The following is a 27164-nucleotide window of genomic DNA, read 5'->3' as shown; positions in this document are numbered from 1 at the left end:
GACTGAAGCTAGGGTTGAAGCGGGAAGGGTGAGCCTGGGGTGTCTTAAAGTGCTACAACGTAGGATGTGATCAAAAGCAGAACAACAAATCACCCAAGCAAACTGATTGGAGTCTATGAAAGAAGCGCTGCCAAGGGAGCATCTAGTGGCCAAAGCAACTCAAGGAAGAAGTGTTAAGTTATAACTCACTCAAGGTACCATCTAAATATTCCCAAGGCCATACAGTAAGGAGCTGCTGTGTAAACTTGATGAGGAGACAAACATGGAGAGAAGAGATAGATCTCCCGTGCAAAACGATTCCAAAAATGTGATTTATGTAGCCTCTCCATTCCCTAAGAGGTAGAACATAACCCTTCTCCTTCAGTGTAATATGGACACAGTGACTTGCTTCCAATTAGTATATATGGAAAGGAACTTTAATTACTACTACTAATATTATTATTAATAGAATGGGACATGAGAAACACTGCCTCAGTCATGTTTAAGGTCAGCATCAGTGGGTTGCCATGTTGGGAGTATGTGCCAGTTTATAAAGGGTGTTAATAATGGTACTTTATCTCACCCATCCCCCTGATCTTCATTCAATTTTGAGCAAAATGCCAGACAAATCCTAATCAAAGGACTTTCTACAAAATACCTCATTGTACTTCCCCAAACTGTCAAAATCATTAAAAGCACGCCTGTGGTCAGACACCTTGATAAATATAAGATTGTAGAATATTGTTATAAATAAATTACCCCAGCCGGTTGGTGGCGGCACTCAGGAGTCAGAGGCTACTGTGTGTGAAGAAGATTTTGTGTTGGTCCCCTTCTGATTATAAGTAATCTGATTATAAGTTAATTTATAAAGTAACTTTTTATCTGTTTTCATCAGGTTTATAATTGGAGATTTGCTGGATTCAGAAAATGATATCTTTGAGAAGTCCAAAGAATGCGACCCTCATGGGTCAGATGAGTCCCAGAAGGCCTTTGACCACGGAACAGAGCTCATCCCGTGGTACGTGCTGTCCATCCAAGCCGATGTGCACCAGTTCCTATTGCAGGGGGCCACAGTCATCCACTACGACCAGGACACACATCTCTCTGCCCGCTGCTTTCTCCAGTTACAGCCTGACAATAGTACCTTGACCTGGATGAAGCCTCCCACAGCCTCCCCAGCCGGTGCCAGACCCAAGCTTGGTATGCTTAGCAACATGTCTGAGCCCGGCAAGTTCCCATCACTAGGCAATGCTGGGCTGAGTGGCCTGGCCGAGGGAATCCTGGATCTGTTTTCGGTGAAGGCGGTGTACATGGGCCACCCAGGCATTGATATACACACTGTGTGTGTTCAGAACAAACTGAGCAGCTTGCTTCTCTCCGAGGCTGGAGTGACCCTGCTCTATGGGCTCCAGACCACCGACAATAGACTCTTGCACTTTGTGGCACCGAAGCACACAGCTAAAATGCTTTTCAGTGGATTGCTGGAACTCACGACAGCTGTGAGAAAGATAAGGCGGTTCCCTGACCAAAGACAGCAGTGGCTTCGGAAACAGTATGTCAGCCTCTATCAGGTAAGGGATGTGTCTAGGCCTCTCCCTCGGGTAATGCAACCCGCAGGAGCACACAGTTGGCGTTAAAACTATCGGGTTCCCAGACCGGTCGCTACTCCGTGTAAACTTGGGCAGCTTTCTTTAGCCTCCCAGGGCCACAGTTTCCCTGTCTGAAAACGGGAAATGATCTGTACTTATGCATAATTTGTCTCCAAGACTTTTCTGAGTTCGTAGCGTGTAAAGACAACGTGTAAATGAATATGCATGTCTGTTATTATTTTATATGAAAGCAGTGACTGTGGTTCTCCTGTCTGCAAAGAAGCCAATTGATCCAGGCATTTCACCAACTGAAGGTTTAGCTGAAAGCTCTGTAAGTCAGACATGGAGGCACACGCCTATCAGCCCAACCCTTGGGAGGATGAGGAAGGCCAAAGAGAAGGCTTTAATAACTAATTTATCCAAGCAGGCTTCCCAAGCTTCTTCCAAAAGTGTAACTCAAGAGATTTTTAATTAATTAGTATGATGTGTTATACCCCCATGCTAGGGGCCTTCTTAGGAAGGTCACAGGCCACCAGGAGTTTGGAGAAATTTTTGAGGACTTTGTTCAACTCAGTTGCTCATGCAGTCCCTGTATTTGGCTATTTTTCTCACCGCCGTGACAAAATGCCTGGCCACAGTGACTTCAGGATGAAAGGGTTTGCTTCAGCTCACAATTTGATGGTACGATCCATCGTGACAGGGAAGTCACGGCAATGGGAGCATAAGGCGGCTGGTCACATTGCGTCTGCAGTCAGAGAGAAAGAGATGAACACTGGTGCTCAGCTCACTCTCTCCTTTTTCTGCAGTCCAGGACCCCAGCCCATGAAATAGTGCTGCTCATGTGTAGAATGGCTCTTAACTCCTCACTTAACCCAGTCCGGAAAGCCCCTCATAGATATGCCCAGAGATTTTTTTTTCTCCCAACTAGCTCTTTAAGCTCAAAACTCCCTGTGGAACACACTGGAAGCAGGTACTTTTATTTGCATTTTAGATGAATTAACTAGACCTGGCTCTGTGATATATAACATTAGAATATTAAGTAAGTGAGTTATACATATTAACACCATGCTCTGCCTTGCACTACTACCAATTTTTTTTTAATTTATAAGTTAAATATTTTGAACATCTGTGGGATTTTCTCCAAAACTCTAGGAACAACCCTATAAAAACATTACTTTATCCCAAGTTTGGAAAAAGTGTACATAGAAAATAAAAATAAACTTTTCAACTTCACAGTGAAAAATATAACAAAAGCCAGCAAACTGTTCAATGATGTTGACGTGGAAGGTGGAAGAGATATGGGCCCTTTAGCTTTGGCTCAAATTGTCAGGGGGCAAAGCTAGGAGCCCGCACTGTTTAGAGAAGCTGCAAAGCTTAAATATAGAATAACTAGGTAAGCATCTTTGGTTGTAGCAATGAACACAAATTCCTTACTATAGGCAGAGGAAAAATATTTAAACAAATGGTATGGGTTGGTTTCATGGTCTTCATAGAAAAGAGATGTCAACTTGTTTAAGTACATGAAATTTTTTAAAATATTTCTTTTTCCTTTCCTTTCTTTCCTTTTTCCAAGACAGGGTTTCTCTATGTAGCCCTGGCTGTTCTGAAACTCACTCTACGACCAGGCTGGCCTTGATCTCAGAGATCCACCTGTCTCTGTCTCCTAAGTGCTGGAATTAAAGGTGTGTGCCACCACTGCCCAGGACTTGTTTTATTTTTACTTTTTAATTAATTATGTATTTTTATGTGTCTGTCTTTGGGTGGTGCGTGTTTATTCAAGTGTCAGTCAAAGACCTGAAGTTACAGGCAGTTGTGAGCTGCCATGTGTGTGCTGGGAACCAAACTCTTGTCCTATAGAAAAATAGTCAGCACTCCTAACCACTGAGCCTTATCTCCAGCCCATGTGGCTATTTTTTTAATGAATTAGCTTCCTAGCCATCAACTTCTATGTGAATTGTTGCTAAAATTAAGAATCTGTGTTTACTTAAGCATCCTTCATTCAAAGTTTTAAAAAGAGAAAAGAAACTATTTCCTCTACCCATCCCAAACATGCTTACTGTTTTGTGTAAAATGAAAGAAATATTCACACTCTATTTTAGTTTCCAGAAAGCCTCCTTGAGAGACTAAGGCAAAGTATCATCTTCTCCTGACCAGGTTATCTTTTTCTTTTTTCTTTTTTTTCATTTTAGATTATAATTTATATCATATTCCTCCCTTCCCTTTCCTTCCTCCAAATCCTGCCATATACCCTTCCAACTCCCCTCCAATTTCATGGCTTCTTTTATTTTTTAATAATTGTTACTCTATGCATATATATATGGTATATACATATATGTTCTTGAATATAACCTGTTCAGTTCATGTAGTGCTACCTGTGTGTATATTTTCAGGGCTGACCATTTGGCACTGGACAGCCAATTGTTGTTTTCCCTGAGGAAGACCACCCATCCCTCTTCCAACTTTCCTCAATTGCCTATAGTTTATGTAGGGTTGAGTTCTTTATGTAGGGCTGCTAGTCTTAAGAATAAATTTTATACCATGTTGGGATAGATATTCTGAAATTAGCAAAACCGAAACAGCAGAGATTAATCATGCTGATGATCCTCTTATGTGTAACTTGTATCAGGTCTGTTCAACATTTAAAGGTGCGTGAGTTGAAAGGAGATCGATAAGCAAAAGTTCTACAAGCCCTCCTTCCGCTTTAGAGTATGTTCTCCAATAAGACGGTTTGAGTCTATTTGTTGATTTGCGTTAGGTGATATCTGTTCAGTTTGGAGCATCCAGAATAGCTCATTAGCTCGTACTGTCTTCAGGAGGCCTGTGTCAGGTGGGTTGATCGTTGTCCATGTTCATTTTCCCAGACCCAGTAATTCTATTCCTGGGTACTGTGGCATGTGTCTGTAGTCTCACCTATTTGGGAGACTGAAGTGAAATCATCATGGGTTGGAAGTTGTCCACAATAGCAGGACTCTGTTTTAAAAAACTTCAGGGAGGAAGATTCTGATTGATTTATTTGCCTCATGCATCAATCACTGGTTAAGAGAGCATATTCCACTTTGATTGACAGATCCATCAGTATCAACTGGAAATTGATAAAGTAGAAGTTACAGAAGAAAGAAATAGATATAAAGGTCACAGATGTAAGTCACATTACAGGTGGTCACCTAAAGATTTCTGCATCAAGTATTTATTATTCCACACCCTGAGACCATAACAGGATGTCCAAGGTGGAGTTTGTAGAGTAAGTTATAAAAGCAGAAAACCATTAATCATTAGGGTAAAGAAACAAATATACGCAAAAATCTTCTTTATTATCTGCATAGTATTTACAGTGAGTCAAAATCTCTTTACAGGGCAGGAAAGATCATCCAGTGTTTAGAGCACTCACTGCTCTTGCAGTGGGGCCAAGTTCAGAACCTATAATCCACAATAGGAGACTCACAGCTGCCTGCAATACCAGATCCAGGGGAACTGACATTCTCTTCTGGCCTGTGGGTCAATGGCACACACATGCACAAACACACACACAAAAATTGATGCCGCAGGGCGATTGGTAATGAAAAATCCCCAGACTATCTTAATACAAAATATAGAGCTGTAATAAACAGAAGTAAGACTTACAACAGCTTACACCAGAATTCAAATGATCTGTCCAGGCGCAGGAGCCAGGCGAAAGAGAGAGCTAGTGGAGCGTGCTTGCTAGGTTTATAGGCAAGCTTTAGCCTGAGGGCAGCACGCCCCAAAAACAGAATGTGATTGACTGAACTCCCCTATCAAAAAATCATTTTTAAATATATTTACAAATACTTCCATGGAAGTGTAAAGGATAGTTGCCTTTAAAAGGTTATAGTTCACACACATAAAAATAGATATATAAGTAGGAAGGTAGGTAGGTAGGTAGAAAGATAGATAGATAGATAGATAGATAGATAGATAGATAGATAGATAGATAAAATAAAAATAAAGGTTACAGGAAATAGTAAATGGAAATAAATTTGAGAGGAGTACTAAAGATTGACCCAGAGCCTCATAGATGCTAGACAATTTCCTAAGAATTATACTTTGCAGAGTCTTAAAGATTTCTGAAGTGCATTCTAGGCAAGCACTCTACCATCTGAACTCTGCCACCCGCCCCTAATGTGAAGTCTTAATGAATTTTCCCACAGTACTAGTTCCCAAATAACCTCAGAGACTAGGTTGGGAATTGTTTGGTTTGGTTCTTTGTTTTCCTCCAGCTTTTGGGCTAAAGTACGTCATTGACCTGGGATGTGATCAGGACAACCGGGGAAACAATCAACCCACCAACAGGAAGTCCCCAGAATTCAAACAGAGCCACACATGGGTGACCAGATCATGCTTCTTTCTGTAAATGCCTGAGCTTATTCACCTCTGGGAATCGACTGGGACCATTAATATTTACTACCTGTTGCTGCTCGCTTATGTGTTCAGCATATGGTTCTTTGTAGGAGGATGGTCGGTATGAAGGCCCAACCTTGGCTCATGCTGTGGAGTTGTTTGGTGGTAGACGATGGAATGCTAGAAACCCCAGCCCTGGGATGTCAGCAAAGAATGCTGAGAAGCCCACCATGCAGAGAAACAACACCCTGGGCATAAGCACCACCAAGAAAAAGAAGAAGATGCTCATGAGGGTAGAGTAAATTTGTTTATTAACCGTACCTGGCCTTCTAAGACTACCATGGTCTGCACTGCCATAAGCCACGTGAGGTTATTTGAGTTGTGGACAAGATAAATTATGAAACAATGGTTACAAGAACTTGCCAATGTACCTCTCAGGTGCCAGGGTCAGTGTCAGAAATCAGGCAAGGAGAAGACACCAAGGAAAAACCAAGGTCCTTAAAAGTCTGCATTGGCTCAAACACAGTGTGTGGCAAATGGGAGTCATTGTTAAGTCACCTGCAAAGAGCTGTATCAGTAGAGAAGTGAAAACCACAGGGGAGAGGCAGGCAGGAAGGAAGGACCTCAGAGTGGCTGGCACATAGTGGGTCTTGAAATGTGTCCGGGAGGTTTCCAAACACATCACAAAGGAAAGCATCAGCCACAGGGGAACCAGCAGAGAGGTTAAAAGGCTTTGCTTATTCCTCTCACATACAGAAGTGTGTGTTAAAGGCTAGAGCACCGTTTCTGTGGTGGGTAACGAGGGACTGGAGAGAAAACAGGAGCAAGCATGGCGGCTCACTCATGTAATCCCAACGTAGCAGAGGCTGGGGCAGGAGGATTGCAGTAAGTTCAGGCTACAGAGTAAGACATTTGTCTCCAAATAAAATTGCCCCCCAATAAAAGCAGAAAGATCACATTATGACGATCCACAATGTTAAAAACATAGTAGCACTGTATATTGTTGGCTATATTTTCATTATGACGTAATGTATTTCTTTCATAGCTATCTAAAACAGTCCTGTGCTTTGTTCATGGAAGGTTCATAGAACTTCATTGCTTCTTATTGTGTCTGTCCCCAGAGATTCCTGGAGTATGGGTTCTTTTTTTAGCCTCATTTCCTGGGGGGGGGGATACACTGCTTCACACTTAATAGCACAATGGATAAAATGCCTTGAGGTCACCTGGGCAGCCTTTACGTAGCTCTTTACTGGTCTCACCAGGTGAGACAAGATTGAAGGACCTAGATCAGAAAACAGAAACCCACCTGAACTGTACAAAGCCTTGGGGGAGAGCAATATAGTCCAACAGTCATGGTAAGATTTCTGTTCCCAGGGGGAGAGTGGAGAGGCAACTGACGACGAGATGGCGACCCGCAAGGCCAAGATGTACAGGGAGTGTCGAAGCCGGAGCGGTTCTGACCCCCAGGACGTGAACGAGCAAGAAGAGTTGGGTAATGCACTGTGCTCACATCTGAACTTTTTTGTTTTATTTTTATGGGGAAAAGAAAAACCCACAGATTTAGCTTTTTTCTGTGATTTCAATTTGATATTATGGGAATTCCTTTTTTTACATCTCTTTAAAAACATTTTGTGTGTGCACACACGACCTCTCCAGAGGCCAGAAGAAGGCATCAGATCCCCTGGAGCTGGAGTTACAGGCCGTCATGAAATGCCTGATGTGGTGCTAGAAATGGAACTTGAGTCCCCTGTAAGACCAGCAAGTGCTCTTAATTTCTGAGCCATCTCTTGAGCCCCTGCTGGGAATCCTTCATCCTGAGAATTATTTGTCTTGATGAGAGTGAAACCTGAGAGGCATTTCTACAAGCACACTCTACTTGGAGGAAAATCCTCCTTAACTTGCCATTACTGGTAGATAATATTAACTATACAGGGCACAACTGGCTGGGTGTTAGAGCTTTTAAGAATATGCCTGGATGTCACAACCACGCCCATGATCCTGTCATTTCTATATTCTTTGCCGAGGCCTTGGGCATCTGTGCACTTTTCTAAGCTCCCAGGTTAACTTGTAGCCAGCTGAGAACCCTCCAGATTGGCCCATCCATCAAAGTATTTGGATGTTTCCTACATAAAAATCAGTTGTGTGGATTGTTTTGCTGGCTTTTAAGGGAAAGTAGGTGCTAAGTTGTCACCTCTTTTTTTTTTTTTCTTTCATCCCTGCAGAAGCCAATGTCATCACTAACCCTCCCAACCCCCTGCATTCCAGAAGAGCTCACTCTTTGACCACGGCTGGGTCCCCCAACTTGACTCCCGGGATGTCATCTCCCATCAGGCCAGTCTCCTCCCCCGTGCTGTCTTCTTCAAACAAGAGTCCATCCAGGTGGGGCCTTACCATGACGAAGCAGGGAATCCCCACGTTGCCCCAGCTGTGCCCATCTCTAGTTCTAGCTCATAGTTAAACTGAAAAAGCCCTAATTGAAAATGATTCTGATTTTCCTGATTCTGTCATCATGGTTTCTCATACTGCTATAATCCCTTCTTGTTATTGGAGAGAGCAGTTCTTCCGAGGTCAGAGGATGTTCTTCCGAGGTCAGAGGAAGTAGTAAAAGGCCAAGCAGTGGTTCTCTCAATCAGCTCCATCTAGTTGACTAGCCACTGATCGCCTGGAGTCCTTTAACATCAAGCTTCAATTATTCAAAATTAAATTAAATTGGACAATCGGTTCCTGGGTCACATCTTAATTGCACCACAGGTGGCTAAAGGCTCCTGAGCCGAACACGGTAGCTAGAGAACATGTGTGTCACTGGAACACATTCTATCAGGTTTCCCATTCAAGGGAAAAATGAAATGAGTGTGCACTGCCGCACCTTGCTGATAGTGAAATACAAGTCACACTTTTTGACTTGTGGTAGAAGTTATGCTTGCCTGGAGAAATAAATGCAAGTATTGCAACAGACTAGATATCTTTACCTAAACCCAAAGCTGGGGTTGTTGCAAATGATGATGTAAGGACCAGAGACTTTTAAAAACCTCTGCCTATGCTGATCATGACAGCACTTGTCTTTAATCTTAGCAGTTGAGAGGTAGAATGACCTCTGTGAATTGGAGGCTGGGCTGGCCTACTTAGCTAGTACCAGGCCTGCCCGAGCTGCATCGTGAGACCCTGTCTCAAAAACAAACAAACAAAATCTACGTCTTAGAAACAGAAGGAATAATAAGATGAAAAGGGACGAAGGGAGCCGAAACACCACTCCATACACAGCAGCTAAAGAAATGTGGAAGATCCAGGCAGAAACAATGGAAAGCAGGTCCTGTTGACTGTGCCACAAAGTCTCAGCAGGCAGACATTGGCTTTGGAAAACATTCGTTTCAACACACACTATGCACATGTGCATAGATACAGACATGTCCTATGTAATTGATCTCATGAGTCATGCTATTGGTAAGAACACCATGGTAAATTCTCTTCTAAAGGGACGAATTCCCTCACACTCTGAGTGACAATCTTTAACTTTAGCCTTTGTGCCTTTAATCCCACAGTTAGTAAAGATGGGCCAAAGGCTGGATGGCCCTCTTTATTGCTCTTAAAACTGTTCTATAAATTCAGATTTATAGTAAAACTGAAAATAGTTGGGATCCTTTATACTTTCAGCCCATGCTGGAACCTGGATACATAAAATATATAAAATAGTGTATTTGCCTTTTATTTAAGTCGCTTGTGAGCAGAGAAAGGCAGAGAAGAGTGATAAAAGGAAGTCCTTGGAGGAGAAACTAGCTAACATACCAAGTCTAAAGTCAAAGGCTTAGCCCCAGGGTGCAGGGCCAGTCCCTACTTACAATTTTAGGATGGAAGGAAGGAAGGAGGGAGGAAGGAAAGGAAGGAAGGAAGGAAAGAAGGAAGAAAGGAAGGAAGGAAGGAAGGAAGGAAGGAAGGAAGGAAGAAAGGAAGGAAGGGAGAAAGAAAGAAGTAACACCAGCCTAAATTGTGTTAAAGGACTGAGAGAGACTGAGCCCCTTGAGACAGAGAGGCAGTCCCACAGCTGACAATGGAACTGGAAAAGAGGAAGACAGGAAACACTCGTACAATTAATTGCAGTGTGTTTCAATGATAAAGAACTATTCACGTCTTCCTGAACTTGTACCCTAAGCTGCCCGCACCGAGCTGGAAATCCTTCCGTTTGTGCTGCTCTCCCACCCAGAGAGGTGACCGTCAGATCTTAACTCTCAATATTTTCAGTGCATGAACACTGGGAGCAGAATTGAAAGTAGACTGACTGCTCTGTGCTCTTTGTATTTTTTTTTACAAATTAACACTTAAAATATCCCCTTTACCCCTCCAAATCTAAGCCTTCCTCACAAAAAAGAAAAAAGAGAAAGAAATAGTACATTAATTGATTTGACTTAAAACCGTCATCAAAACATTTCTTCTACTACTTTGAGTAATCCACACAGAAAATAAAAAGTGTAGTAAAATGGCCAGACTGCATATTTGCCTGAGAGCGATGATATTTTTATGGTGAATGGATACAGCCTTGGAAGGTGCAGATGGGCTCCAAGGCGGGGTTGGCGTCTTTCCATTCTTAATATTTTTCTGACTCACATTTTCCATTAATATTAAAAGCTTTTCCCTGTTTTCATTGAAGAACTGGTTAAAAAAGGAAAAAGAAAGACACTGGCGCATTTCAAACTTGCCTCCTGGATGTGTTTCCATAGTTTAGAATACAGAGGAGAACGTGAACCATTTCCCGCAGATTACGAATGAGGAATTTGGAGATCCCTTTTTTTTTTTTTTTTACATAACTTTTTCCAAGACACACTGAATGTAGGAGATTCCCCCTGATTTATCAATTTGTGCTTCTAAAGAGCTGTTTTGTTGGTGAAGGAATATTAGCCCCAGTGTTTTGTCCCAACTGAGTAAATGAGGAACACCGTTACCGGTACATCTTTATTACCTGTGAGATGATGTTGATTAAGGGAAATAAAAAGAGTCTGGGATATAGTATCATTTCCCTTCTTGTTCAGATTGCCATCAGAGACTGTGGAGGCAGAATGACTCGGGGTGTGCATTTACCAGTGACAGCCATGTTTCTCTGCAGTGCCTGGAGCAGCAGCAGCTGGCATGGGCGGATCAAAGGAGGGATGAAGGGTTTCCAGAGCTTTATGGTTTCAGACAGTAACATGAGCTTCATTGAATTCGTCGAGCTGTTCAAATCATTCAGGTAGGATGCGGGCTTCCTTCTTACTCTTTCTCGGGCCCACATCAGGATGACAACTCTAAATGGGAGATGTTCTCTCTTCTCCCTTCAGCGTAAGGAGCCGCAAGGACCTGAAGGACATTTTTGACATCTACTCTGTGCCCTGCAATCGGTCTGCCTCTGAGTCAGCCCCCCTGTACACCAACCTGACCATTGAAGAAAACCCCAGTGACCTTCAGCCTGACCTAGGTTGGTTTAACAATTTAGGATTTCCCCTTGGGAGCTTTCTCTCCAAAAACCAAGGTGGGAAATCCAGTCACACACACCTTCAGCCTGTTACTCACGGTTTACTGTTACCTGGAGCTCTTTGAAACACTGAGAATTGTTCCCAAGGTCATTTGACAGTGAGGGGTAGGCAGGAACTTCAGTAAGAAATCCATTGTCACTTTCTTTTGGCACTTAGTTGAAACGGGTGTTTAACTAAGGATGCCATCTTTCTGGTCATTCTGACAACCTTGCTCCCTTTCCCAACCATTTTCAAATGTCTACAAGGTTTGAACTGGGTCTTGACTGAGAAACACCAGTATCTATGCTACCCATAAGTAAGTGCAGGCTCAAGCAGTGACTGTCTGTCCTTTGTCAAGGGGAGTCTTTGGTCACCTCAGCATAGTACTCCTGTCTGAACATCAAGGATGTTTTTCCTTCTTTGTAAACCAAAATCCCCCCCTTTTTCCTACTTTTACCATTTAGTCACCCATGAATTTTTAAGCCTATCATTTTCCTCCTAAATTCTTGACAGAACTACAACCACTAAAGAGTGCACACACATGTGTGTGCTTATACACACTCATACACACACACTACCCTTTTTCGTGTACTTACTTCATAATTACTTATAAACTTATATTGTCCTTATTAACTATTGTAGAGCTTGCAAAACATGCATACCTATGGACTAACCAAGTAATAATGTCTTTTAAATCCTTACTTTTTATCATATAGACCCCTTGTAGGTGTGTGGAAAATAGGAAGAAATCATGGCCTTCCCTTACACTGGCCCCCTGCACACCCGTGTGGATATCTGAGCACACAAACTTTCCCTGTTTGTGATGCCCTGCACTAGTAAAGTGTAGTCGTTACAATCCAGTCACTATCACTCCATACTGTGGCTGGAGTCCGTGGCTTTCTTTAGAGTTGTACGCTCCGTGGGTTCTATAGACTGTGACGTGTACACACAGCAGTATTAGGCAGAACAACTTTGCGCCCTGACAATCTCTGTCCCACCCCTTCAGCTTCTCCTCCTCCCCTGTAAGCCCCTGGTTGTCACCAGTTTTCCTAATATTCCATAACTGTGCTTTTTCCAGGATATATCATACCCCTGGAATCCAACAGTATGTGATCTTTTTAGGATGACTTTTTTTCCCACTGGGCAATGTGCATTTACATTGCTCTTTCTTTTTTCAAATCAGTGGCTAATTTGTTTTTAAATTGAATAATATTCCATCGTGTAGATATGCTGTTATCAACATTTGTACGCATAATTTTATATGGAGGTATGTTTTATAATCTTTTGGCTAAGTACCCAGGAGTGTTAGAGTCTGTGGTAAGCCTCTGTATCGCTTTTTAAGAAGTTGCCACGTTGTCTTCTCAAATGACTAAAATTGAGCTAACCAGCCCTGCCAAGTTTCTCTGAATGGGGAGCAATGAGAAGCTTAGAACACTTTCAGTTATACTGTAAAATGGCAGTGGTGGCTTCTTGTTGAATTAAACATACTCTTTACATAGGATTCAACTCTTTGACCATTCACCAAGATGAATTTTACTTTTTGTTTAATTATATTTATTATTCAAGAGTTGCTATTATCAAAATAAATTTTAAAATGATATTGATGCCAAATCTACATACAGATGTTCATAATTACAAACTTAAAAATACAGAAAAACTTTATGAACATGTTTCTTTGGTCTCTACCAAAAGAAAAGCTTAGAAGCAGTTATTCTCAAAACAAAAACAAAGAAATCTGGACTGGAGAGATGGCTCAGAGTTTAAAAATATTGATGACCTTCCAGAGAACTCAAGTTAAGTATCCAGTACCCATGTCATGTGGTTAAAAATCTGTAACTCTAGGTCTAAGGTCTCTGATACGCTAGCATCCAAGGGCTCCTGCCCTCACATGTACATACCCGCCCACAAACACATGTGCACATAGTTTTAAATCTTTTTTTTTTAATCTGAATTTTGGCTAGATGTCATAGTGCACACCTTTAATCCCAGCACTCAAGAGGCAGAAGCAGGTGAATCTCTGTGAGTCTGAGGCCAGCCTGGTCTACATAGTGAGTTCCAAGCTGAGCATCTTTCCAGCCCCTGGGTTCTTTTATTTATTCATTGATTCGTTTTTGTTTTCCCTCTACTGTGAGAAGCCAGCAACACACACTGACTTTGGCACTTTAACAGATTAGAGCTTCACCAGGGCATTGACTCTGTAATATCAATTGCTGTGGGTGGCTGTGTTTCAGATTTGCTGACCAGAAACGTCTCAGACTTGGGGCTGTTCATTAAGAGTAAACAGCAGCTTTCTGACAACCAGAGGCAGATATCCGATGCCATTGCAGCCGCGAGCATCGTGACTAACGGCACTGGGATTGAGAGCACGTCCCTGGGCATATTCGGGGTTGGCATACTCCAGCTCAATGACTTCCTGGTGAACTGCCAAGGAGAACACTGCACGTACGACGAAATTCTCAGCATCATCCAGGTACCATGTGTACGGCATGTCCCTGACTGATCTCATTTGATGCTAAGCATTTTCTTCTGTTTACACTTCTTCCCAAAGCCTTCTTATCTGGGGTCCAAATAATGCCAGGTCCATAGGTATTCTTATTTATCATATAATTAACATAGGTCCTAGGGCATCTCTGACTCAATGACAATTACAAGGAATTTGTATCCCCATTCCTTCTTGCTGTTCTAACACATGCAACAGTCCGTATTTTCAGTCTATCACTTCACACATAGTTTTTCGCTCCCACTCTGCAATCTGTGTTCAAGAGCTGGGAATACAGGACTGGATAAATTCTCACTCCTCTGTGCGTCTTACATTCTGGTCTGTGGGGTAAACAATAAACAAATATGTAATTTCAAGAATAAGTTTGTTTTTAGTTTTTAAATTGAGCAGGGTAGGGATAACAGGAAGGCTAAGCTGGAGATGGGCATTTGGGCTGAGCTCTGAGTGAGCTAAGTCGTTTGAAGTTCTGAGGGAAGAGGGTTCTCAGAGAAACATAAGCAGCCGGTTCAAACCCTGGGGTAGGAGCGAACTGGGGACTTATGAAGAGCATCAAAAAATAATCTAATATAGTCAGAGACCGGCAGGACTGGCAGATGCGATTTCAGGCAGGTATCCAAAGATCAGCCCACCTAGGACTTTTAGACCACAGAACGGATGGAGGTTGTCCGGGTGAAACGGGAAGCTTGGGGAAATTTTAAGCAGGAGGGTGCATGATTTATGCTCCAAGAGGTCACTGTGAGCCCGTTTGGGAATAGACTGTGCTGATGGAGGATGGAGCTGGTGAACGGTGGAAACTGCCCCAGTAGCCCAGGCAGGAGAAGGTAGCGGTTTAGCCGGTGGCATCTATAGGGAGTGAAACTCTACTGTGGCAGGGTCACATACAGCAGAATGAGGTTCATCACCTGGTTGGGAATCCATGGAGTAGCTGGGTAGCCTTTAGATTTAACCGCTAAAGAAGCTAAAACTGAGAGTCCACTGTGGCTCTGTTGAGTGCATGTGTGGTAGGGGTGCACCAAAAGAATCAGCTCCCCTCTCCCCCCCCACTGCTGGTACATAGCTGACATTATTATTCTCATCTTTACCTCAGTAATGCACAGTGGTTTCGAATAAATCAGCCTTATTCTTTTCTCTTGCTCCCTTTTTTTCTCTTAAATAAATATGCTTGGTATAATAAACTCACATATAATAAATATTTTCTTTTGGACTAAAAACTACATCTTACCACTACATAACTAAATTAGTTCAAATATTTGGTTTAGACGTTTCCTAATGAAAACAGAACAGCCTTTTTTTTTTTCAAAAAAAAATGATGTGGTGTTATTTCCCCCTTCTTAGTTTTCTTTACCTAAAAAAAAATGCCTTTATTTTAATCCTTTGCAGAAATTCGAGCCTAGCATCAGTATGTGTCATCAGGGCCTAATGTCGTTTGAAGGGTTTGCAAGGTAACTCTTCAGATCCCCTTTGCACATCATTTAAGAGCACAGATTGCTCCTACGCAGCCCTCAGACAATGTGTTTCATCCAGGTTTCTGATGGACAAAGACAACTTCGCCTCGAGAAATGACGAGTCACAGGAGAGCAAGCAAGAGCTGCGGCTCCCCCTCTCGTACTATTACATTGAATCTTCACACAACACCTACCTCACAGGCCATCAGCTCAAGGGAGAGTCCTCTGTGGAGCTCTACAGCCAGGTACGGAGAGAGGATGCTGATGGGGTGTGGCGGTCATGAAGCTTTCTTATCATGTAGCCCCCAAGCCACAGAAACTCGCCCCCAGACTCCTTTGAAGAGCCTGGAATCTGCGCTGTGAAATCTGGGGCGCTGTCACGTGTGGGGAAACAGGCTATGCACACAGTGGCTCTTTTCTTTGCTTCTTCCTGCTGTTTGTTTCTTTGTTTGTTTGTTTGTTTGTTTTCCCCTCTGTCTAGACTTGCCCTTCATAGTAGGCAAAGAAAAAGAAAGCATTTGTTTGAGACTCACAGCTTTTAGATCTTAGTCAGATCCACTCCTACTAAAATTAAATTTTCCCATGGGAAAGCTGTCCAATCATTTCACTAAATGCTAAATAAATCCATATATTGCAGTGGGAAAGCATAGTAGAAATGCAACTTTCTTGCGGAGTTAATCCCAAAATGTTGTTTGTTTTGTTTTGCTTTGCAATTTGTTAGACAATCAATCCATCCCTATGGCAACCAACTAAAGGAAAAGCTGCAGACTGGAGGCACTTTCCTGCAGGCTGAAATTCATGGGAACATCCTGGGAACCAGTGGGCTCCCTGGAGTGGGAAAAACACATCCTTTGACCTGACCAGCCAGCTCACAGTCATTTGCGTGCCTGTCTCTGTTACACTGCCCCGGCTTCCTCTTCCAAAGTCTCTTTTCTCAACTCCTCCCAGAGAGCAGGAAAGAGCCAGGTTAGGTCCAGGGAATGGAAGTGTGTGGTTCTGTGCTTGTAGATACAAGTTTGGAAACTGTAATTATATTGTACTCGCACAACCCCAACCAGCAGCAGTGAGATTCCTTTGTTCTCCAGATTAGTCCATTATTCATGGTAGACTAGTTTTTCCTCCAAAGTTTGTTTAGCACAGAATGTGTGTTTTAGTCTCTGAATTCTAAGGAATCTTTATAATGAAATGAAAATGTGCTCTTAGAGTAGTGGTTTTCAGTACGGGACTCTGTCAAGGGCGCTCAGCTGCTTGTACTGAGATGAGAAAGCCACAGCTAGAAGGCACTGGACCCTGGCAAGTGGACTACTGGCCAGTCTTCTGTGTGCTTCACACATTGGCCATTTATTTGCACAAAGGTCTCCAAAGTCAAAAAAAATGTTTGTAGAACCAGTGAGGTGGTTCAGTGAGCTAAGACACTTGCCACCAAACCTTATGACAGAGTTCAGACCCTGGAATCCACATGGTGGAAGGAAAGAACTCCTGCAAGTGTCCTCTGACCTCCGTACATGCCATGACGTTCATATGTGTGCATGCGCGCGGGCGCGCGCGCACGCGCGCGTGCACACACACACACACACACACACACACAAATAAGTAAATAAGTAAAGGTAAATTGTAAAGTTTAAAATCCATTGTTCTGTGGATAATATATATGTGTATATCGTCATATCTAAAATGCTCTCTATATTTTATATGTACATACAGATGTGTTATATCTATATCCATGTATATCCATGTTCTGTATATCCACTCCTCACAGGAAAACAATAAGTCCGTGTAAATGTACCTCAATTTTTTTTCCGTTCTTCTGTTGAGGGGCATCTAGGTTGTTTCCAGTTTTTGGCTACTATGAATAGAGCAGCAATAAACATGGTTGAGCAAGTGTTCTTGTGGTAGGAAGGAGCATCCTTTGGGTATATGCTCAAGTGTAGTATAGTTGGGTGGGTCTTAAGTCTTCCCAACTTTCCGAGGAATTGCCAAATAGATTTCCACAGTGGCTGTACAAATTTGCAGTCCCACCAGAATGAAGGAGTGTTTCCCTGGCTCCATATCCTTGTCAGAATGAACTGTCACTTGTGTTATTGATCTCAGCCATTCTGACAGGTGTAAGGTGGAATCTCAAAGTAGATTTGATTTGTATTTCCTTGATGGCTAAGGATCTTAGTCACTGAACATTTCTTTAAGTTGAACATTTCTTTGTTTCTCACCCGTTTTAGATCCCTTTATTAAGAATCCTCTCTTTAATCAAAAGTACTGATGACAACTTATGCTGGAGAGGGTAAAAGGAACACTCCTGCATTGCTGGTGGGAGTGCAAGCTGGTACAACCCCTTTTGATGTCAGTGTGGCAATTTCTCAGAATATTAGAAAATAACCTTCCTCAAGACCCAGCAATACCACTTTTGGGTATATATCCAAAGGATGCTCAACCATGCCACAGGACATATGCTCAATTATGTTCATAGCAGCATTGTTTGTCATAGCCAGAACCCGGAAACAACCTAAAGTCCCCTTGACTGAAGAATGGATAAGGAAAATGTGGTACATTTACACAATGGAGTATTACACAGCAGAAAAATAATGACATCTTGAAATTTACAGGCAAATGGATGGAGCTAGAAAACATCATTTTGAGTGAGGTAACCCAGACCCAGAAAGACAATTATCACATGTACTCACTCATAAGTGGTTTTTTTTTTAATATAAAGCAAAGAATACTACAGATCACAATCCCAGAGAACCTAGACAACAATGAGGACCCTAAGAGAAACATACATGGATCTAATCTACATGGGAAGTAGAAAAAGACAAGCTCTCCTGAGTATTGGGAGCACGGGGACCTTAGGAGAGGGTTGAAGGGGAGCGGAGAGGCAGGGAGAGGAGCAGAGAAAAATGTAGAGCTCAATAAAAGTCAATAAAAAAATAAAAAAGAATCCTCTCTTTTGATCTGTACTCCAATTTTTAATTAGGTTATTAGTTTTTTGGTATCTAGTTTCATGAGTTATTTATAGTTTTTTGGTATCTAGTTTCATGAGTTATTTATATGTTTTGGATATTAGTCCTCTATTGAATGTGGAGTTAGTAAAAATCTTTTCCCATTCAGTAGTCTGCTGCTTTGTCTGATTGACAATATCTTTTGCCTTACAGAAACTTTTCAATTTCATTGAGTCCCATTTATTAATTATTGATCTTATTTTCTATGCTATTGGTATTGGTTCAGGAAGTTGTCTCTTGAGCCAATGCATTCAAGGCTATTCCTTCTTTCTCTTCTGTCAGGTTCAGTGTATCTGGTTTTATATTGAGGTCTTTGATTCACTTGAACTTGAGTTCTGTACAGGTTGATAAATATGGATCTATTTGCATTTTTCTACATGCCAACATCCAGGTAGACCAGCATCATTTGTTGAAGATGCTTTCTTTTTTCTGTGGTATATTTCTGGATTCTTTATCAAAAATCAGGTGTCTATGGGTGTATGGATTTATGTCTGGGTCTTTGATTCAACTCCATTGACAACATGCAGTTTTTGTTGCTATAGCTTTGTGGTACAGCTTGGAATCAGGGATGGTGATGCTTCCAGAAGTTCTTTTATTATTCAGGATTGTTTTAGCTCTCCCGTGTTTTTTGCTTTTCCATATGAAGTTCATAATTGTCCTTTCAAGGTCTGTAAAAAAAATTGTGTTGAAATTTTGATGGGAAGTACATTGAATTCCCATCCTTTTGGTAGGATGGCCATTTTTATTATGTTAATCCTACCGATCCATGAGTATAGAAGATCTTTCTGTCTTTTGACATCTTCCTCAATTTCTTTCTTCAAAGACTTGAGGAAAGTCTTTTATCATACAGTTCCTTCACCTATGTGGTCAGAGTTACCCCCAAGATATTCTATATTATTTGAAGCTATTGCAAAGGTGTAATTTCTGTGGCTTCTTTCTCAATCTATTTGTAATTTATATATAGGAGGGCTACTGATTTTTTTAGGTTAATCTTGTATCCCATCTAATCACTTTGATGAAAATGGTTACCAGCTGTAGGACTTCCCTGGTGGAATTTTTGGGGTCACTTACGTAGGCTATCATATCACCTGCAAATAGCAATACTTTGAATTCTTCCTTTGCAACTTGTGTCCCTTGATCTTCTTCATTTGTCTTATGCTCCAGCCAGAACTTCAAGTACTATACTGAATAGATATGGAGAGACTGGAAAACCTTGTTTTGTTCATTATTTTAGTGAAATTGTTTTGAATTGCTCTGTTTTACTTGATGTTGGCTATAGGTTTGCTGTAAACTGTCCCTTGTATCCCTAACTTCTCTAGGACTTTTATCATTAAGAAGTGTTGAATTTTATCAGTGACGTTTACTGTATATAATGAGATGATCATGTAGATTTTTCTTTCATTGTTTTTATATGGTAGATTGCATTTATTGGTTTTCATATATTGAAATATCTGTGCGTCTCAGGGGATAAAGTCTACTTGCTCATGATGGTTGATCTTTTTGATGCATTCTTGGGTTCAATTTGCAAGTACATTATTGAGCATTTTTGCATCTATGTTCATGAGGGAAATTCTCAATGATCTATATTTATTTTTCATTGTTGAGTTTTTATGTGGTTTGGGTATCAGGGTGACTGTGGCCTCATGAGATGAAATGGACAATGTCCCTTCTGTTTCTATTTTGTGGACTATTTTCAGGAGTGTTGGTATTGGATGTTGCTAACTATTCTTTGAAAGTCTGGTAGAATTCTGTGCTAAAACTGTCTGGCCCTAGATTTTTCTGGGATGGGGAAGACTTTTAATGACTACTTCTGATTTTTTTTTTAATCTGGATATTCTCTCTCCATCTTCTGGTTAGTTTGAATATGGGTTTTTCTATCTTGATTTTCTCAAAGAACAAACTCTTTGTTTCATTGAATCTTTGTTTGTTCTCTTTGTTTCTATTGATTTCAGCCTTGAGTTTAAGTATTTCCTGCAGTTTACTCCTCTTGGGTGAGCTTGCTTCTTTCTGTTCTAGAGCTTTCAGGTATGCTGCCAAGTGGCTAGTGTAAGATCTCTCCAATTTCTTTATGTAGGTACTTAATGCTATGAACTTTCCTCTTAGTGCTGCTTTTGTGTGTCCCATAAGTTTGGGTATTCATTTTCATTACATTCTAGAAAGTCTTTAATTTCTTTATTTCTATCTTGATCCATTTTCATCGAGTAGAGAGGTGTTCAATAGCCATGAGTTTGTAAACTTTCTGTTGTTTCTGTTTTTGATATCCAATGCTAATCTATGGCAGTCTGATAGGAAACAGGAAGTTCTTTCAGTTTTCTTGTATCTGTTGAGACTTGCTTTGTGTTCAAACATGTGATCATTTTGGAGAAAGTTCCATGAAGTATTGAGAAGAAAGTACTTCTTTTGTTTTGGGTAGAATAATCTGTAAATATTTATTAGGTTTGTTTGGTTTATAAAATGTTTGCTCCAGTATTTCTCTGTTTAGCTTTTGTCTAGCTTCCTGTCCATTGGTTAGAGTGGGTATTGAAATCTCTACTGACAGTGTTTGAAAGTCAGTGTGATTTGAGCTGTAATAGTGCTTATTTTACAAGGTTGGGGGCCTTGTGTTTGGGGCATAGGTGTTAAGCACTGAGATGTCATCTTGGTGAAACTTTCCTCTGTACTTCATGTTCAAAATCCTAAATTTTTCATTTCCTGAACTCCCTCAGTTTGAGTTGTTTTTTTTTTAAAAAAAAAAAAACAACAACTCTATTTCCAGTTTCAGGTCTTGAACAGTTTTACTTTTTTCTTTTTACATTGTTTTTGTGTTTTCCTAGCTTTCTTTAAAGGATTCATTAATTTCCTTCTTAAGGACCTCTATAATCTTCACAAAATTTGTTTATCTTTTTCTTGTGCTTCAGCTTCTGAATATTGGAATATTCCGAGCCTGCTGTGGCAGGATAGCTAGGCCATAGTGGGGACATATTACCCCAACTGTTACTGATTGTGATTTTATGCTGGCATCTAAGAATCTGGGTGTGGGATGCTGGTAGGTCTAGGTGCTGATTTCTGAGTTTGTCTTTATTCGGTGGGTGTTTTGTTCCTTGGTTTCTGTTTCTCCTCTGGGTTTTTAAGGCATGTGATTGCCTATTTTCCTGGTCTGTTCAACTGGTGTGTTCACAGGGAATGCTTGCTGGTATGGGAGGCGGGGTAACTGGGATGAGTTGGGGAAGGAAGGCTGGAGGGAGAAGGTCTTCTGATCCCTTGGGGATGGGAACACAGGAAAGGGAGACTGCAGCAGGTTTCCAGCTACAGAGCTGGGGATGAGACTGAGCTGATTGGATTTCAGGAACTGTAGGAGAGATGTGGCTCTGCCTGAAGCCTACTTGTTGCCATGGGAAGAGCAGCCCTTGGGTTAGCAGGAGGTGCCTGCTGGAGTTGGGGTCTGGGACAAAGCAACAAGTTGGGGAAGAAAGGTTAGGAGAAGATGGTTTACGGGATCCATAGGAGAGGTGGGCCGGGATGAGGGAAAGCTGCAGCTGCTAGGGAGGAGACTGGGATTGAGTCTGGTGGAACAGAGTGAGAGGAGAAGGCCTGTGCATGGCCTGTGGTTTACCAGAGGGTGCCTGCTGGACTTGTGGGAGAGTGAGGGGATGGAGGTTAGAAGGGGATGGTCTGTGACCTCCACAGGAGATGCGGGCAGTGAGGAAGGAAGACTGCAGCTGGTGTTCAGTTGCAGCACTAGGTACAAGTCTGGAGGATTGCGTGTATGAGAACACACACACACACACACACACAGAAGGGGGGCCTATAATTTTAAGATGTTCCATTTCAAAGAACAAAAGATACTTTTAAAAAGAAAAAAGAGAGATAACATGTTCTAACACTCCCTTTACCTTCCAACAGTCTTCATTTCTGGTAAACACTTTTCCCACATCAATTGGTTCTCTCCCATCCCTGAGCCCGTATTAATTATGATCTTTGACCAAAAAATGCCAATTATCTGTTTTCTACTTAATATCCATCTTCTTTATCCATAAGTGCAAATGCTGACTGATGTGAACTGTGTGCTTGGTTCAGTTTGAAGCTTTATCTCCTGGTGCTCATCCTCTGGGGTGGATTCCTTCATTGGTCACACAGGTCCTCTTGCAAGGATGCAGGAGCATAGAGCTGGACTGCTGGGATGGAGATGACGGCATGCCCATTATTTATCATGGACATACACTGACAACCAAGATCCCCTTCAAGGTAATGCTTCCCGTCAGATCTCAGGGACATTATCTTCATTAAGTTAATCACTTAATAGTAATAGATCTGAAAGACCTTCAGAGTGTTTGCAGTACTGTGTGGGGGTGTGAACAGGTCTGTTCTTTCTGGGATTTGATCAAGAACTCCTAGCCGGGTGGTGGTGGGACACACCATTAATCCCAGCACTCAGGAGGCAGAGACAGGTGGATCTCTTTGTGACCAGCCTAATCTACACTTATTAAAAGATATGGTGTGTGTCTTGGCCTTTATTATATTGTATGCTATAACAAAAACAATGTCTCTTACTAGGTCCAGGACAACTGGAACTGTTATATAAAGAAACCCTGTCTCAAAAAACAAAAACCAAACCAAACAAAACAAAAAAAAAACTATTATGAAATCCTTATGTAGCTAAGCTTTTTATAACGGTTACCTCATGTTGGTACATAATAATATTGTTGCTATTTATTTTCACATGATATAATGATAAATAAAGACAGAGACCGTTCTCTTCCTAGAGAAATTAAAGGCCACTTATTCTGCTATCTTGGCTGACAAAGGAAATTATCGTGAAGATGTCCTGATGTCAGGAGATGCTAAGTAATTACCATTAGAAAGTAACAAGAACCAGTTCCACCTGGGAAGATGGATTATCTTGGACAATTGGCCTTATTGGATTATTTTATATTCTACATAGCTTATTAGTTTAGCTATGCAGTTGCTCCTCCCTCAGAGGGTCTTAAGCTACCTAACATCATTTTTCTCTGAGCTATAGCAGGGCTGGGAAGGAATATTACCATTATATGGGATAGTAGCTAAAATGCATTTTTCAACTCATTTTCTATTTATCATTCATAAAGTTCTTGCACTGTATTTTAGTGGAGGTTTATGTTTATCATTAAAAGTTATGGTGTATGCCATATTGCTACAAATACAGTTTTTCAATGTGTCTCAGGCTTTATTATATTGTATGCTATAACAAAACAATGTCTTAAGGTATTCTTTCTTGATATGTACTAATTTTTTTTTTCAGTTCAGCATAGTAACAGCTGTTCCTTGTAGTATAGAAATAAGGCTCAATATTTGATGTTTTTATACAAAATATCCTAGTCTTTTGCTTAGTGTTTGTAAATTTAGCTATGGGTTCTCATTCTATGAACTCAACCATACAACTATATGTATGTATATGTTTGAATATATATGTATATATATATATATGTATAAATCCAAAAGTGGGGTACAATTATGTCTGTAGTGAATTTGTAGACGTTTTTTCTTGTCATCATTTGGAAATGATATGTTCACATTATACTGGGGATTCTACATATATAGAGATTATTTGAAGTACATGGCAAGATATATTTGTAAAGATTATATGTAAATGTTATGCCATTTTTATATGAGATCTGAGTATCATATAGATTCCAGTATCTGCAGAGGTACTGGAATTAATCTTCCACAGATCTAGAGAGACCCCCTATACTTTTGAAAAGATAAAAACCGCTTTTGTCCAGAACCGACGGAATGCAACACTTAGGACACTTTCTGTAGCCCAGTGCCAGCCTCCTGACCACCCTGAGCAGACACCTGACTCTAAGGAGCTGTCTGGCTCTTACAGGAAGTGGTGGAAGCCATCGATCGCAGCGCCTTCATCACCTCTGACCTGCCAGTTATCATATCCATTGAGAACCACTGCTCACTGCCTCAACAACGAAAGATGGCGGAAATTTTCAAGGTGAGCTTCATCCAAGACACTATTGTCTTTCAGTTGGTGGTGGTATCTCTCTAGGACAGATGTGGACCACAGCACAGCTGGACTTTAGCCATGAAGCATATTCTGTAAAGACCTGAAAAAAAATGGCCTCGCTCCGAGAGCTTAGGCTTTTTTCTAGAATGGTCCCTCTTTTCCATATAGGTATTGTTTTCTGGTTTCCTGACCCTTTCCAGGAAGCCTCAGGAGGTAAGGGTAGAGCAACTCTCCAGTACGCCTATACTACCAAATGTCACCAGGCAATTGTATGTGGAAAAACTTTTCAATATGTTTCCAGGAAAGTCACAAATTCTTGTGACCCACACTGTATTATAGCGATCCAAATTAGCAAGTTAGACTGTTCAGAACCCTTTCTGTGTTAATAGTAAGCTTCTTTATACAAGAGAAATATAATGCAGACAGATTAAGGAGCAGACATTGCATAAGACACTCCCCTTCTCCAGTGGGAGAAGCACTTGTAGAAATGTAGCTCTCACAAAAGGAGGGAGCGCTAACAGAAACGTCCTCCAATATGAATACCAGCAAAACCTTGACTTTTCTGCACTTGGAAATTTTTGGTTTTGCTTATTTAAAAATAGATAGAAATAAAAATCACCATATTTTCTATCCTTATCTTGAGTGATCACCCTGTGTCTACCTTCCACCCATGATCTCCTGAAGAGAGGGAGTCTTCTTTGGAGACCAGTGCTCATAAGTCCTTGTGAAAATGGTATCTATTCTTCATCCAATGTTGGAACAAACGCTCCCTGTTGCCTCTCGTCTCTTCTCTTCACTGAGAACTAAACCATATTTTGCAAAACCACAGCCACTCATCAAATTTCTGCTTGCTTTCTTCTTTAATGCATTAGACTCTGGAACATTTTCCTAAGTCATCACAGCTGGCTCCCTCTCCAGTCTGACCTAGGCCTTCCCCCTTGCCCTGAACACATCCCCCTTCCTTCCGGCAGGAAACCGCCAGGAGAATAAACAACCTCTTCTTAGTTCCTTTTCCTGGGGTTTCTCAAACAGCTCAACTAAATTGAGCTATCCAGTACATTTGGGGGATGTAAATATATTTATCAAGTAGTGGTAGACGGTGTTGATGGTGTGTTTCCTTTTGTGCTTTGTAGAATGTGTTTGGAGAAAAGCTGGTGGCTAAATTCCTATTCGAGACTGATTTCTCAGACGACCCAATGCTTCCCTCACCTGATCAACTTAGGAGGAAAGTGCTTCTTAAAAACAAGAAGCTCAAGGCCCATCAGACTCCAGTTGACATCCTAAAACAAAAGGTAATCCTCTCTGATTAAGCAAGTTAGGAATATGCCTTGGGCTTGGGACAAGGAAATTCATGCCATTTAGACTTTTCAAATGATTTGCTGCATAGCTATGAACCTTGAGATCCTTTAAGTGATACACTTGATTTTGGGAGTTCTAATTCATAGACCAAGAGATTCTCTCCTCCCACTAACCTCAGCTTTTATTTTGTGAGTTGTACCCATGTGAAATGTACCTCCGTTGTTTAATTTGTTCTAAGCGGGTTGGTGTGTGACTCCTGCCTCGGCCTCTTGAATATTGAACTTGAAGGTGTGTGCTCCCAAGCCTACCTATACATTCCTAAGAACGTTAAAAATCTTTTCACATGTTAAAACATTTATAGGATATAATTCCTATATCCTGAAGGCCAGCAAGAGCTGTGCCACCAGTCACCTTCAGGAGCCAGGCGGGAAGACCAGTGTAAGAAGGCCCTGGGGAGATGACAGATGGAGGAAAGCGTGCATGCCCCTGCAACTGAACAGCCCTAATCAAAATATTTTAAAAGAATTGAAAATATTAGCTCCATTGAGCACCTGTAGTGTGTCCCTGTAATTCGCTACTTAGGAAGCTGGGACAGGATGGTTGCTTCAGCCTAAGAACTGGGGATTGACCTGAGAAACACAGTAAGACCCCTGTCTCTTTTACAAAGAAAGGTATCGTACTAGCCCAGTGGTTCTCAACCTGTGGGTTGACCCCTTTGGCAAACTTTTGTTTCTAAAAAATATGTATATTTGTATTACAATTCATCACAGTAGTAAAATTGCAATTATGAAGTGGCAACAAAAGTAATTTTATGACCGGGGTCACCACGACATGAAGAACTGTTTTAAAGGGTCATAGCATTAGGTGGGTTGAGAACCACTGCACAAACCAGACGACTCTGTTTTGGAGATGAAGATCCCCAAGGGCTAAAAGCCTCAAACCTTCTCTATGAGCATCCCACTCTAAGGCTTCTCCAGGAGGCTGGCATTTACTTCAGCTCCCAAAGCTGTAAGAGCTGTACATGGACTTTGCAGTGAAACTTTTTAACTAAGGTGTTAGCATGTGTGTATGTACTAACTGACCTCCCATCAAGGGATGCTGTTGCTTCCAGAACACTGTTCCAGAAGACTATTTCCTTTCCTCCTCCTCTTCCTTCTTCTCAATTTTTGTTTATTTTGCATTTTACTTTATTTAAAAAAGAAAGAAAGAAAGAAAAGGAGAAAGGAGCATAGGAGTGGGTTAGAAGCAGCAGTTCATATAGAGTGCATTACCAAGTACAGTGTAGCCTGATCATCACAGATGGTACGTGTATAAAAGGAAATCTGAAAGAATGTTGCATACTGTTTCAGTGAAGGGGGGGAGGGAGAAAGGTAAACTGTAAAATGATGCACTGGAGAGGAAGACGCCTGTAGCGTGTTTAGAGAAGGTTGTGGAGCCCTGGGTTCTGAGTTGTGTTTGGCTAAGCTGCTGTTCCCAGGCTTGCCTTGCATTTTGTGGCTAAGCTCTCAGTTTTTCCATGCTGGCCATTTACACCCACAAAGCTCCCTAAACC

At 41.4% G+C, this 27164-nt stretch overlaps 1 protein-coding gene across 7 annotated transcripts in view; it reads left to right on the top strand.

Annotated features, from left to right (window-relative positions):
• The window catches only part of Plce1 (phospholipase C epsilon 1), a 277183-nt gene that overhangs the window by 209841 nt on the left and 40178 nt on the right, over window positions 1-27164 (top strand). For 5 of the 7 annotated variants that reach the window (XM_087907931.1, XM_087907928.1, XM_087907930.1 and 2 more), the window contains 12 exons: window positions 875-1550; window positions 6035-6217; window positions 7299-7416; window positions 8147-8255; window positions 11020-11142; window positions 11231-11367; window positions 13636-13874; window positions 15285-15346; window positions 15429-15594; window positions 22399-22566; window positions 24185-24301; window positions 25447-25605. In XM_087907931.1, the coding sequence (XP_087764057.1) occupies window positions 875-1550; window positions 6035-6217; window positions 7299-7416; window positions 8147-8255; window positions 11020-11142; window positions 11231-11367; window positions 13636-13874; window positions 15285-15346; window positions 15429-15594; window positions 22399-22566; window positions 24185-24301; window positions 25447-25605 (2257 nt within the window). The remainder of the gene's footprint in view (window positions 1-874; window positions 1551-6034; window positions 6218-7298; window positions 7417-8146; window positions 8256-11019; window positions 11143-11230; window positions 11368-13635; window positions 13875-15284; window positions 15347-15428; window positions 15595-22398; window positions 22567-24184; window positions 24302-25446; window positions 25606-27164) is intronic. The other 2 variants (XM_087907933.1, XM_087907935.1) reach the window with 1 other exon arrangement.

The sequence above is a fragment of the Myodes glareolus genome, chromosome 7, assembly GCF_982192425.1.
Source record: "Myodes glareolus chromosome 7, mMyoGla1.1, whole genome shotgun sequence".
In the NCBI taxonomy this organism is placed as follows: domain Eukaryota; kingdom Metazoa; phylum Chordata; class Mammalia; order Rodentia; family Cricetidae; genus Myodes; species Myodes glareolus.
The sequence above is the reverse complement of the archived record's forward strand: the minus strand, read 5'-3'. Positions and strand labels throughout refer to the sequence as shown.